This window comes from Doryrhamphus excisus, linkage group LG18 (assembly GCF_037039965.1).
Source record: "Doryrhamphus excisus strain RoL-2023G ecotype Guam linkage group LG18, RoL_Dexc_Guam_v1.1, whole genome shotgun sequence".
Lineage (NCBI taxonomy): Eukaryota > Metazoa > Chordata > Actinopteri > Syngnathiformes > Syngnathidae > Doryrhamphus > Doryrhamphus excisus.
The window spans coordinates 18,260,017-18,273,425 of record NC_136374.1 but is presented as its reverse complement, the minus strand read 5'-3'; the positions used below and the strand labels follow the sequence as shown (position 1 = coordinate 18,273,425).

Sequence of the window (13,409 nt, the reverse complement as noted above, 5' to 3'; positions counted from 1 at the left end):
TTTTTTTTTACAACTACTCAATGGTGAGTCATGTATCTTTTCTTTTCATTGTTTCCCACAAGACCGCAGTCTATTTGGGTGGGGGGCAAGACATAATAGTGTAATTGTCAAATCTGCATAATTGGCCACCATGCATTATCTAAAAGTGAGTCAAAACCATGAAAATGTGCCTTTCAGGAGAGGATCGGGCCCTGTGCTTGGTGGAGATCAAAAAGGTCAAACAGTCTTTGTCGCAGTCTCATCTCCCAGCTCCGCCTGACCTCAGCCCCTTCATCTTTGAGACAGTCAAAGGCTGCCACCTCTTCTCCTCTGGAAAGGCCAGCTACTTTACATTTTTCATAAGAGATATGTACAGTAAAGTTATCCAATTGAAGAGAGTTGAGAAGCTGTCGTTTTTTTTCCTCTTCTCCACAGATTGACAATGGAATCTGTATTTGTGCTGCTATGCCTAATAAGATTACAATCCTGCGACTTAATGAAAGCCTCAACAAGTTCTGCATCAGAAAGGTGAGTGGCAAAGCTCAAGTAAAAGCAAGAAAATGGGCGACTTATAGATTGCGACTGTTGATTGTGTTTGCAGGAGATTGAGACCTCAGAGCCCTGTAGCTGCATTCACTTTACAGGCTATAGTATCATCATTGGCACCAACAAGTTTTATGAAATTGAGATGAAGCAGTATGTGTTAGAAGGTTGGTCATGCGTCACATTTCTAGTATTGCTAGGTCACTCATACCTGTCTGAGCTGATGTGTGTTCCTCCTGCAGAGTTCCTGGATAAGAACGATGTGACGTTAGCCTCTGCTGTGTTCGCTGCATCCTCCCACAGCTTCCCCATATCCATTATTCAAGTGACCACAGCTCCTCAGAAGGATGAATACCTGCTCTGTTTCCATGGTTAGATCTGTTTTGTACAAAATGCAGAAAAAAGTTGGAAATCACACCAATGTGCAGTCCTTCCAAGCATCTATTAGTAGTTTGTTTTTTTTCCTGAAGTTGATTCTACGTATTTCTTGCAGAGTTTGGCGTCTTTGTGGACGCGTACGGCCGCAGGAGTAGAAGTGATGATATCAAGTGGAGTCGCCTGCCTCTGTCATTTGGTTAGTGTGACGTTTGTAAAATTCGTACTTTCTTCAGTATTCTTCTTAGGTCAGCATGTCGTATATTAAATTAGAATTTTGACATTTCAGCCTATAGAGAGCCCTACCTTTTTGTGACCTATTTCAACTCTCTGGATGTGATTGAGATTCAGGGACACGCTGCACTCGGGTAAGATTGTTACGTTCTCCATCAGTGTTACAATATCAATTTCTTACTGGATTTGTATTTCAGTACTAGGTAGACTTGCACCAGCATCTTGTTTTTAATCTTATCAGATTATATGCGTACTTGTCATAGCCTAAATCAGGAGTGTCAAGGGATGCCAAGGAAAAGATGGACGGCGTAAAAGATAGTCAGCTGGTCCACCCCTGGTCTAAACTGTCCTCTTCCCTATTCAGGTCCCACTCATACGCTCACCTAGACATCCCGAACCCACGCTACCTTGGCCCGGCCATCTCCTCTGGCGCCATCTACCTGGCCTCGTCATACCAGAACAAACTGCGAGTCATTTGCTGTAAGGGCAACTTGATTCAGAACCAGGATGGTGGAGGAGACCTACAGCGCAGTGGCTCAGGGCGCAGGTGAGGGTGATTAAAAAAAAAAAAAAAAACATTTAGGTAGATGTTTAAGTAATGCCAGAAAGCTGCGTATTGCAACTTTCATTGATCAATAGAAGATGACACACTGGTGTAGTGGTTGGCGCTGCAGGGCACAGGTGGGCATCCACAGGTGGTGATGGGTCGGATTAGTTTTAGCTGAATGTGTGTAACGCCTGTATTTTGCTTCTTTGCAGGGGGAAGAGTTCATTTTTTATATGTAATAAATCTTAAGGTCATTTAAAATGGATTAATATTTGAATAAAGACTAAATTCCTGCTGTTATGTGATGTGAGTGATCAATTACAATGATGCTTGTTATTCATGCAGCAACTTCAATGGGATTCCCCCGCTGTGAAACTAACAAAGGCGTATTCTGGCTTTGTTCGTTGTCCTGGGCTGCCCCGCCCCCCACTGCACACCAATGCATCAGCTTATGCAATGGGTTACTGTGGTATCAGTTAACCAGCCTGAGTCCTGCAGTGCCAAACAAGCCCGATTGATACATGTCCACTAAGCGGCCACAGTGAAGAGGTCATTATCTGTAAATATAAAGCCAATTTATTTAAGCCAATTATTTCTTTATCAATCAACAGACTCCAATGTGTTTACCACAAGGTTTGACAGGTATAATGCAAAACAGAAGTGTGTGATAGAACCGGGGTTCGTGACTACTCCCGCAGGTCCCCTCTACTTTGTTACCGTCCTTCCTCTTTTAAATTTCTCTCCAACAGCCCGAACAAACGTGGGCCTCCTTCCTACAATGAGCACATCTCTAAAAGGCTGGCAGCCAACCCCCTAGTCCACGGGGAGCCAGGTACACCCCACCACTACCGAGAGGCCCGCACCGAGTTTCGCCGTGACAAGTCCCCCAGCCGTCCTCTGGAGAGAGAGAAGTCTCCTGGCAGAATGTTGGAGAGCCGTATAGTCGGGTCTCCTGGAAGGGCCATGGCCGATCCTCGACTGGAGCGCTCCCCGGCCAGGGCCATGGCAGACCCCCGCATGGACCGCTCCCCTGGGCGCATGATGGATGTTCGCAGGGAGAGGTCTCCGGGACGATTTGAAGAGCGTCAAAGGCTTCATACTGGCTCTGGACGCACGCCCATCAACCCTGTTAACAAGGTCTGTACAAAATAGACACTTCAATAGACACTTTTATTGGACTTCAGGTACCCTCGAGAAGATAGATTTGTTTAACATTAAGACAGGAGGGTGGGGAAGGCGATTTATGCAGCAGTCTAGATTTAACATTATGAGCATCTCAAATGCTTTAAAGTGGCTTCTTTCCAACCTTTTGGAATGAGCCAGAAGCTTTCTCCAGTATTTATGCTAATTGAATCTCCTTCCTGGCTGCAGCTCCATATTTACTATGAATATTTCATCATAGTAACATTGTCTTCTCGTGTTTGCACCCAATAGTACCAGCCAGACTCTTTTCCACCTGTGCATTTTTTTGTTGTTCATGAGCCTGATTGTATTACACTGGAAACCTCTAAAGTCAAATGCCCCTGAGTTCAACCAGAAGTTGTACCTAACCTTAAAGGGGACAGTTTGGATTTTTTGACCTGAAGTTGTATGACAGCCCCATCAGCAGCGTGGTGCATCAACGGTGACTTGATGCCACGAGTCCAGTTCTGGTCAGATTTCGACTTTGGCTTCTCAATACAATATGCATTCAATTTGCAAAAAATCAGACGGCTTTACTTTTTCTGCTGTGGTATTATTGCGCCATCGACTGTCCAATGTTGATGGAGACATTATCTAATGCGAGCTATGCAAATGTATTACTCTTTCAAATGCATATTGTTTTGAGAAGCCAAACTCTTATAACCCCAATAACTAACTGGAACTGTGTTTCTCATCACCAAAATCGGACCAGAACTGCGCTCGCGGGGCGGGGGGAGTCGTTGTGGTCTCACTTTACAATAAGGGACGACTTTACAGTTTTTTGATGGTGACCGTTTGACTTTGGAACAGATTCATTATTTTCTATGGCAAAAGTATTTTTGAAATCTGAACATGCTTTTTGGTCATGTTTTTCTATTGTTCCTGTATGTTTTTCTCTCCTCTATTATACAGGTATGGGACCAGTCATCTGTTTAGGAGCTCTGACAGCGACGTCTGTCTTCGAATGTCACCAAGTCATAATCAAACACTGCCAATCTTCTTTTGATTGACATCCAAGCCGGCAAAGCCACTCAACAAACAACTGTAGCTTTCTGAAGAGAGAGGTAAAAAGGGAAATAAATGGTTGTTTTGGCTTTCTTTAAAGAGCGTACAGTACAAGCAGGGTGTTTTCAAGTAGCTCCAGAGTTCTACATTTTTTTCAGAAGGCAACTATGTGAGAAGAGCACAGCTGTAGCAACATCAAGTCACATCTTGATGGCCTAAAATGATAACTAATTGGAATTGTTTTTAATGCACGGGTTCTGTTCCTTTACTGACCACAACTTCTCTGTGACCTCATCTTCTAGCTTCTAATAGCATCTGTGGCTCCACGTCAAACACACAATCATCATCAGCTAAATACAATCATCCCATACTAATTTTCTGTTTGGCCACAGTTTAGTTGGTGTTGAAAATTGGAACTAAATCAATAAAGCCACCAATCAGAAGGGTTGTCTTCCTTGAGGACGCTAAAACTGCACTACCCACCAGGCCGAGCAGCCATGAAGCATGCAGGACCTTTCTAATCCTTCAGAAGGCTTAGCTGACTGTACATAGACGAGACATAATTTTTTATAAATATATATATATTGAGAAGGAATTTCAAGGCTGGATAAGCCATGTCTATTTTTGTTAAAGAAAAAAAGTGATAACTTGTTCTCCTGAATGTCTAATAAGTATTCTTTTAATATGTCCAAATGTCCTCTATCAAAGTGAGTGATTGACTTGTGTAGCACTTCCATCTGTCAATGGCAAACCTCAAATTTCAATGGAAAAAAAAAAAGGATGGGAGTGAGAAAAGATTGAAGCTTCCACTCCACTCTCCCATATATTCAATGTCACCCAATTAGTTTCACCTTGTGGATGGTTTGTCGGTGGCATGACTGTGTATGTGTGAAGTGACAGAGCTTCTGCCTCATTCGGCTTTGCTTTCAGTTCTTCAAATATCACCTTTCTTTGCACATGCCATTTCTTTGGAATATCTCAAAGGCAATCCTGGTTGTTTAAAGTGCCAGTCCAATCAACATCAGTACACACAAACAAGTACTCAACATCAAATCTATTTTACACTCTATTGTCCAAGTGATGATGATGATGATGTTTTTCTGTAAATCCAAATGTGACCAGTGAGATCAGTTTTGTTGTTTACAATGACACAACTAGGATGCCACAGTCCCCTAAAAGTGTCACTTCATGAAGACTACTGGTACTCTACATCTTTAAGAGGCCTCCATCATTGTTTATGTCAAATTGAATGTATTGATGAAATTGGTCATAAATCTTCAACAAAAGCACGTAATGCAAAGAAAAGCGTTTCCTGTCCATTTTCCTGCTGACTTCTATACATCTTTGGTTTATTTTTATACTTTTAAAGCTGTATATTTCATTTTAATCATAATTACCATGATGCTGGATATGATATTGATGTCTGCTAACAAATGTTTTATTAGAGTTCCCAGTAGAGATATTAAATATAATCATTCACATTTCTGGTGTGTATCTCTGCCTTTTCCCCCTACTTTGCTGTAGCTTTAATGACCTCGAGGATTTAAGGCGGCTTTGTGACCATTTGTCCATTGGGTTTGAAGAGGTGGTTCTATTTTTAGGTACGTGCGTACGTACATCTCAGTGCTCAGCCCGCAGGGAGACAATGTCCTGTCATTCCAGCCACAGTAGCTGCTTTGGCTGAGGAGCTGTTTTCAACAATAGCATTCACCCCCTCTGGGTAACAATAACTGTGACCTGGCTCTTCACATTATGCTTGTGACATGACACCCCTGACATCTGCTGCAAGGCCATCAACAGTATTTTATTTGACAGCAGAGTTGGGAGTGCCTCTTTATATAGCGCACACACACACACACGATGACACCGACATTCAAGTCACTCTCACACACTGTCACTTTTTCTGACCTGGGACCCTTAAGTCATATGGAGGAGACCTGTTAATGCAGTGCACACGCATTGTAAGGATGTGTTCATTTAGCAGCGTGTACTCAACGTCTCAGAGCTCAACGGTGACACACAAGCATGCAACCCATGATTCCTGCCGGGCTGCCATCACACTATTCTTACAGGCAAGAATGTTATTGAATGCATTCAAATCAGGTCCCAAAAATAGTGTTTGAGCGTGGCTGTGTAGCACACTATGGCGACAAGTGCACCAGTGCCAATCATGTGACTAATGAGGACTAAGGCTGTGTGCTGGTAACACTTCTGGCAGCTCTATAAATTACACTTAAGATGGAGACGAGCCCGAGTGGTTAGCGTGCAGGCCACACACCTGGAGACCCGAGTTCAATCCCACCCTCGGCCATCTCTGTGTGGAGTTTGCATGTTCTCCCTGTGCGTGTGTGGGTTTTCTCCGGGTACTCTGGTTTCCTCCCACATTCCAAAGACATGCTAGGTTAATTGGCCACTCCAAATTGTCCATAGGTATGAATGTGGGGGGGGGGGGTGGTTGCTTGTCTATATGTGCCCTGGGATTGGCTGGCCACCACTCCAGGGTGGACCACACCTCTCACCCAAAGACAGCTGGGATAGGCTCCAGCTCCCCCGTGACCCTTGTGAGGATAAGCGGTAGAAAAAAGGCAAGTTATGTAATGTGAGTAGATAGTATGTCAATGTAAGATATTAACGGTTATTCTGATAACTATAACCTAAACAAAGAGTTTACTTGCAGCTTCTAATCTGCAGACTATGATTTTCTTTTTGGGGGGCATTAGTGTGCCGTCTTTCTCAGCCGTTTGATTGTATATTTTCAGTGGTACAGGAGTAATAGGAACAGATACTGGCACACACCTACCAAAAAAGTGTCTTATAATCCGTAATATGCGGTATATTTTTCTTCATTTGTAATGTATCTTAGAGTTTAGTACATAATACTTAAAAGATGAGCAAATTAGCAAGAAAAATTGTACTTGTACTATAGAAGTATTTCATCACTTGGAATAATAAGGGCATTCTGATTCCAAGACATCTGATTTCTTCACAATTGACATAGTTGAAGCAATGTTGTGTGGACACTGAGGGGGTGATACTTTAACCTTCAATCTGCTTTGGATATTCTAATCCTGTTATTCAGCTCTATGCCCATGAAAACGTGTGTGTGTGTGTGTGTGTGTGTGTGTACTTACAAAGTGTCTCAAACCATCATTTACCTGTCACTTCCTTAAGAGGACATTGTTTATAAATATCCAGTGGAGCTCAGAGCTTGGGGGCTACAAAAGGACACCCCCCCGTCTTCCCCATTGTTCACTGGCATCATTGTTGGTCTCACCCACAGCTGCTCAGCCATGGTAAGTTAAGGTCCGCGTGTGTGTGACGGTTCATTTAAACAAGGTAAACTGACTAGTCTTTATTGGGATGTGTCCATTGTGTGTTTGAGTCCATCTTAATAGCTTGGTATCTTTGACCAGGTTTGTTATTAGGATGTTTTATGCTCTATTTTGCTGTTTTGTGGGTAATATCGTGTCCCAGCTATATAACTACATTTAACATGTCTATGAAGGCCCCCAAAAAAGCCAAAAAGAGGACAGCAGAGGGAGCCAATTCCAATGTGTTCTCCATGTTTGAGCAGGCCCAGATTCAGGAATTCAAGGAGGTGAGTTGGAGCTGCTTAACCGGTGTAAACATTGTATACCGTAGATACTGGTACATGTACATAGTACATACACTCGTGGAGCTTGTACCAGTATCTTTTGTCTATGGTGCACCTGTCCCAGTCCTGACAGAAGCTCCCGGCTGGTATGCTGCTTTGGCTAAACATCCAGACAGCGTCGTCATGTGTTGGATGCCAGGATTACCCCCCCCCCCCCATCCCTTGGGTTTTACACACCAGCAGTCACAATGGATATCATCATGTTCTTGTTTTCTGGACCCTTCTCTCTCTCCTCCTCCTCCTCTCAGGCCTTCACCATCATGGACCAGAACAGGGACGGTTTCATCGACAAGAACGACCTGAGGGACACTTTTGCAGCACTCGGTGTGTTGACAGCACGTTTAAGGGCAATGTTGTCCACCATCTTTTAGTACTGTGCAGTGGGTGGAATACAAATACAAATGATAGTTGAAGAAAGCGTATTTGCTAACTCACTCACTACAAGACGGTAGTGTGGGAGTGATTTCTCCCAGTCAATTTGTAAAGAAAGGCGACAATACAAATACAAACCTAATGAAACAAAACTAATATAACAAATATATGTGAAATGTAATACATTTAAAATGTTCATATACAGTGGAACCGGCAAAGTCAAAGACTGCAAAAGTTCAGGAAAACGTTTCAGGAAAAACATGCAGTCAAACAATATTTGGACTTTAAACCTTAGTCATATACAACATCGGGCCAGACATCGATAAATTCACTTCTTTTTCTTTGGCTTTTTGGATGTGTTTTTTAATGCTACCAAAAAGGGGTGCCAGGGTTGGAAAAGAGGAAAAGTGTGATAATGACCATAGAATTTGCTGTGACATAGGAACACATATGCCTGCCTAAGCAAAACTGATCAATAAATATCACACACATGCTAATGTACTGTAAATAAACACCTTCTTGAGGCAAAGTGTGTTTTATTTTATTTTGTATTATATTGGGGTTAAATAATCTTATATTTAAGTAAACATTGCTTGTACAGTTAATAGACGCTTTATGTGTGAATTCATTCAGGAGAAATTGTGTTCCCCGTCGGAGGTTCCATTATTTTGTATTTGGATGTTTTTGAACTGGGCATGAATGACATGTCTACTTAACATGTAAGTGTTGAATGTTGGTCGCCACAGGACGCCTGAATGTGAAACAGGAAGAGATTGATGAGATGCTCAAAGAAGCTCCAGGCCCAATCAACTTCACCATCTTTCTCACCATGTTTGGGGAGAAACTGAAAGGTAACGGTGAAAATGTGTTGTTGTGTATGTCAGACGCCGTCTAATGGCGGCGTGTGTCTGAAGGTGCTGATCCAGAAGAGACCATCCTCAATGCGTTTAAAGTCTTTGACCCCGAGGGGAAGGGCGTACTGAGGAAGGACTAGTAAGAAAACACACACATACACACGCAAAGACACACACACACACGATGATAAACCGATGTCTTCGCCGTCCACAGTGTGACACAAATGCTGACAACACAAGCCGACCGATTCACCCCAGAAGAGGTACACTGAAAATCCACACATCCACAATGAGGCAGTGATAGGAAGGTGACAAACGTGTGCTTTCAGATGGAGCAGATGTTTGCTGCCTTCCCCCCAGATGTGGCAGGGAACCTGGACTACAAGAACCTGGTTCACATCATCACCCACGGAGAGGAAAAAGACCAGGAGTGATCTTAGGTCTCTTAAAGGGACAGAGACGTGAGGAAATACATTATATGGACTGTGGTCAATTTATGCTGGTGCCATAGCTTCTTTGCTGCAAGATCACACGATAGGATCAAGACCAGACCCTCCCCAAACAGCGGACGCGTGCCAGAACCTACACCGCATTTCACATTAGTCCCATTCTTGTTTTTATTCCCCCATCCATCGCGTCTGTGCTCGTTTGTCAAATAAAAGTTTTTCATTAAATACTTTCCTGCTTCATTTCTCATTATGTTGCTACGCTCAGGAGTAATGAGCACAAGTCAGACGTTAGTAGAGCTAAAAAAATGTCATTTTTGTAATTATTATAGGGTGTCTATGATTTACACTGTTATTCAATATCCCTCCAATAAATACATATATTTATTTCCACATGGTACAGACTTAGTCATTTGTGATAAAGAAAAATCACTGAAGAAGACTCGTATTAAATGAAGTTACTTTCGATATAAATAGCGATGGACTCATTGAGTAAACTTTGCAACTGTAATTCTTATATTACACATTGAAGAGAAGAGAAGAGATGAGTGCTTCGACCCGCTAGCCTTTTAACGCCATGTTAGGTAGTGAATAGTGTATGAAATCCCACAGAGATCAAGATGAATCCCTCGTGCTGTGCTCTCCTGACACATGCACAGTGGATGATGTGCGCGTATTACGTGCTGACATAAAAATGTTTGGCTCCTAACGCAGGGACGGGGGGCTTTAGGGAGACAAAAGCCTGTTGTTATTTTAGGGCTGTGATGATGTGAAGAGGATAATGTTATAGGCAGGGCCCGAGTGCAAAGCCAACAACGGGATGCCACCCAGTGATCCTTGTCACCCGTACCTACCCTGCCGAAGAGCATGCTGGGGCGGGGCAACTGCAAACCATTGCGGTCTTCCTCCTCCCCGCGAGCTCTCATCCATCTCACACTTTGCTGTCACTCAGGTGTCTGTAATTATTCTGTGAGACAAGAACCAGATTTGATTTTATTGCCGGTTTAAATGATCTCACAACAGACTTAATACTGTTGCGGCCATATCCCACGTCAAGCTGAACATCAACGCTGAAGCACCGACGTCACTTCCTGTCCTCCAACCATTTACCGCAACACACACAAGCTTTATTTAGGTTTTTAATGGTTTATGTTTATGTCTAGAGGGCTCTGATAATGTACCCACTTTTGTGAGCTCAGCACCAGTGTAAGCGAATGTAAGCTAATTTTGTTTGGATTCGCCATTTCTAGCCGTATATCTTTAAAAATAATAACAAGTAATACTGTTTTTAAGTGTCAGTATTGACTTCAGACGAGTGGGTACTGCGCAGTGAAAACACACATTGCACTCTAGCGCCTCCCTAGTGGTGAGGATCGAATATAACAACCAACACGGTTTCACACACCAATTCAAATTCAAGCATTTCACAGCCTCATTTCAGATGCAAAACAGATTGAGGGCATCTGGACTTTATATGGTACTCAATGGTAAAATAATAAACAAATAAATAAGAAGACATGAAGGTTGTCTTTTAAAAAATGTTTTACTGTGTATTGTTTTCACCCGAAGAAAAACCCCAACTCTTATACACGACTCACCAACTGTACAAAAAGTACGAAAACATTCATACAAAAGTTCAAAGGTCAAATTAGATTCCCTTTTCCCCAGGATGTATAGCCAATAGCCAAGTGTAATACGGAAGTAGGGTTCAATGGTAGAAAGCGAAATATGTGACTTTTTGACGATTTCATGCTCCAATAGACATTTTAGTCAAGTTAGCTTCAGGCCACCATGATGGCGCGTTGCCACTTGCCTTACCTGCCACAAGATGGCGTCGGCAGACTTGTGTTCACTCGTGGACCGAAGGCCGGCGGGGAGCAGGCAGGGGGGTTGGATCTTCCCGGAGACTCCTCTCTGCCTGGGGTGTCTGGCGATGAGTGTGCTCGGGAGTGTGTTCGAAGCTCGCCGAGCGAGAGGGCAACTTGAAAACTTCAACGCATTTTGCCAGCACGTCGGCCGAGCGGACGCGACATCGGCGCGGGCAGTCCAAGCTGTGCTCGACGGAGCGGGAACATTGCGGTTCTCACAGCATTGACCGGCCAACATGGATGATTTAGGTAAATGTGGCTTTTTACATTAGCTTGGCAATGACGTGCGTACGTGTGTGGGCGCGTTAGCATTAAAGCATGTTTCGGTGGGCACCTTTGGGTTTAAAAAACGTCCCGGTGGGTCTACTGTAAAATCGGCATATAAAGCACATCAACTGAAAGGCCCCGCGTGGTCATCTAATCAAATGTTGCCTTCAGGTACATGACGAAAAGTCCAATGGTTTTCCGTGTTTATTATGTGGTGGTCGAATCAGACTTCACCCACCACTTGACGGTCCTCTAACTTTTCATGCTCGCATGTGCCATGGATTGGATCTCGACGTTTGATTACAATGAAGGACGTGGTGGTTGAAAAGCTAAGAAAACAATACATTGTAAACAGGCATTTAAAGCATTTAAAGTGATCAGCTTTACTGCCCCACAAGTTGTGTGTGTGTTGTATGCGGGGTTGATATGGCACTCCAGATTTCTTTTTTTACTATTTGCACCACATTCTAAGAAGTTCACTTTGGGATCGCCCAGCGACTTGTGTGATCCTTTTTAAATTGAAGTACGGAAGGCAAATACTCCCTTGAGTGAAACATTGTGCTGTAATTAAAAGGAAAAGGGAAACCTCAGATGTAGGCTAATTAAGCCATCACATCACAGCCCGTTTGTCCTTTATTTGGCCATGCTGACTTTGTGGTGATATGTATTTTCAAGTCTGAGCTGCCACCCATAAAGTTAAGTTTAGAAGGAATTTATGCATTGCATATGCAAGAGCATTTAAGGAACTGGGTTTGGTGCAGGCTGATATAGCATGAGAATGCATTTAGAAAGTCAAAGATGGACATGGATACTGTTGTATTAAAGAACACAATTTTCATTAAACAGGGCGGTTAGTGCTACATTGTTTGAATCATTAGAACCCTACTGACCCACAACAGAACATCTTATTTGATCTGCTCCTGATGGGGGACGACACTTGGCAAAAAATATTGGTCATTCTATATCCAGTCAATATTTGAGGATACCTCCTCAGTTTACGGCGCTCTTCTTGAAGTCGCTGCTTAAAAAAGAGTGTTGCACAATCCTGTAATATGTCCATGTCATGGGGTTGTAAATATGGTTTTAGGTGGGGCGTCTAAATAGAGTTCTGGTGTTCCGGCGCATAGAAAACATACAGTAAGCCAATATCGTAGTAAGTCGTTTGTTATTTTACTTTGTTATTAACTCATTCAATTGCAGCCTTTTGTCAAAAGCCATCCCTCTCGGTACCAGCCTTGATTTTTCAAGGCACGCATTTTTTGTTCTTGGGCTGTATAGACATGGTATATGCCAAAAGGAAGATTAGATTAGCCATATATGTTTAGCCAAAATGTCTAAACAAACATGAACCAAACCAAAAATGGTGTTTTACATGAAAATAGCATTTTTCTTAAAACAAATATAACACCATGAACTGTTTACAAATGTCACATTTGCAACTGAAGTGTGCGTGTGCATGCATTTGTGTGCGTGTGCATGCGTTAAACTTTCTTTTGTAATGTACATCTGCCACATTATGAACGTTTTTCGGGCTTAAACCTGCATCAAACATGTTTCCTTCGATTGTAGAGTTGCATCATCACCTCAGCTTGTGCCTCTCTCAAAAATGAAAAAAAGACCTATAAATACGTCTTTGGGAGCAAGCAGTCGGGTTGTAAAAAAAGGTGAAAATCCGTCTTTGTATGGAGAGTACAGTAACTGTATATGTATTATGCTGAGCATATTGTCTGTTTGTGACTATTCAGTTCAAATCTGCCAGAGTTCAAGAGTCATCCAGCACCCAGATGAGAAATCCTTCATGTATTTTTAGCTAAGAAGAGTCCCTCTTCTCAAATGATGAGCCAGCAGCAACTTGAAACCTTCCACTGGCCCTACCGACATCTCTCTTCCCTTTCTTTCACTTTGGTCTCTCATCCCACCAGGCAATGTTGCTTTTTCCTCGTCCAAAAGCTGAATGGCACGGGACTACCCGGCTGATTGTTGTGCAGTGGGAACCGGCCATGGGAGCACAGTGCAAGCAGGGTGTCAGGCTTGGGGGGAATCAGGCAACATGAAAGCACTGAGCTTGAGCCACAATTCATG

The 13,409-nt window shown here is 42.9% G+C and overlaps 3 protein-coding genes and 1 long non-coding RNA gene across 9 annotated transcripts in view; 3 read left to right on the top strand and 1 right to left on the bottom strand.

Moving 5' to 3' along the window:
• cita (citron rho-interacting serine/threonine kinase a) overlaps positions 1-5,337 on the top strand; it is a 31,546-nt gene extending 26,209 nt beyond the window's left edge. For all 3 annotated transcript variants that reach the window (XM_058054526.2, XM_058054524.2, XM_058054525.2), the window contains 9 exons: positions 178-317; positions 415-507; positions 581-689; positions 765-893; positions 1,016-1,096; positions 1,187-1,265; positions 1,496-1,678; positions 2,428-2,815; positions 3,773-5,337. In XM_058054526.2, coding sequence (XP_057910509.2) covers positions 178-317; positions 415-507; positions 581-689; positions 765-893; positions 1,016-1,096; positions 1,187-1,265; positions 1,496-1,678; positions 2,428-2,815; positions 3,773-3,796 — 1,226 coding nt within the window. In that variant the 3' untranslated portion in view covers positions 3,797-5,337. The remainder of the gene's footprint in view (positions 1-177; positions 318-414; positions 508-580; positions 690-764; positions 894-1,015; positions 1,097-1,186; positions 1,266-1,495; positions 1,679-2,427; positions 2,816-3,772) is intronic.
• On the bottom strand, positions 1-11,605 carry LOC131105958 (uncharacterized). Of its 2 annotated transcripts, none has more exons than XR_009120031.2 (3): positions 11,011-11,605; positions 10,047-10,159; positions 1-900 (listed from the first exon to the last, which is right to left on the bottom strand). It is a non-coding gene; the product is annotated as an uncharacterized LOC131105958 (long non-coding RNA). The 2 variants fall into 2 exon arrangements; XR_009120032.2 differs by lacking the exon at positions 1-900 and adding an exon at positions 2,089-2,817.
• On the top strand, positions 7,090-9,423 carry myl2a (myosin, light chain 2a, regulatory, cardiac, slow). 2 transcript variants are annotated; one of them, XM_058054530.2, is made up of 7 exons: positions 7,090-7,158; positions 7,371-7,463; positions 7,769-7,844; positions 8,639-8,743; positions 8,807-8,885; positions 8,961-9,009; positions 9,076-9,423. In XM_058054530.2, exons 1-7 carry the CDS (start codon positions 7,156-7,158, stop codon positions 9,178-9,180), a joined length of 510 nt encoding a protein of 169 aa, XP_057910513.1. In that variant the 5' UTR covers positions 7,090-7,155; the 3' UTR covers positions 9,181-9,423. The 2 variants fall into 2 exon arrangements, with proteins under 2 accessions (XP_057910513.1, XP_057910512.2); XM_058054529.2 differs by lacking the exon at positions 7,090-7,158 and having other exon boundaries at positions 7,359-7,463.
• The window catches only part of pxna (paxillin a), a 19,591-nt gene continuing 17,180 nt past the window's right edge, over positions 10,999-13,409 (top strand). Inside the window, exon 1 of one of the 2 annotated variants that reach the window (XM_078798668.1) lies at positions 10,999-11,309. In XM_078798668.1, the coding sequence (XP_078654794.1) occupies positions 11,297-11,309 (13 nt within the window). In that variant the 5' untranslated portion in view covers positions 10,999-11,296. The remainder of the gene's footprint in view (positions 11,310-13,409) is intronic. The other variant, XM_058054528.2, reaches the window with a different exon arrangement.

Coding starts and splice junctions, on each gene's coding strand:
- myl2a (XM_058054529.2), top strand. CDS start 7,359: ATGTCTATGAAGGCCCCCAAAAAAGCCAAAAAGAGGACAGCAGAGGGA. Junction 8,744..8,806: donor GTTTGGGGAGAAACTGAAAG/GTAACGGTGAAA, acceptor GTGTGTCTGAAG/GTGCTGATCCAGAAGAGACC. Junction 8,886..8,960: donor GGCGTACTGAGGAAGGACTA/GTAAGAAAACAC, acceptor CGCCGTCCACAG/TGTGACACAAATGCTGACAA.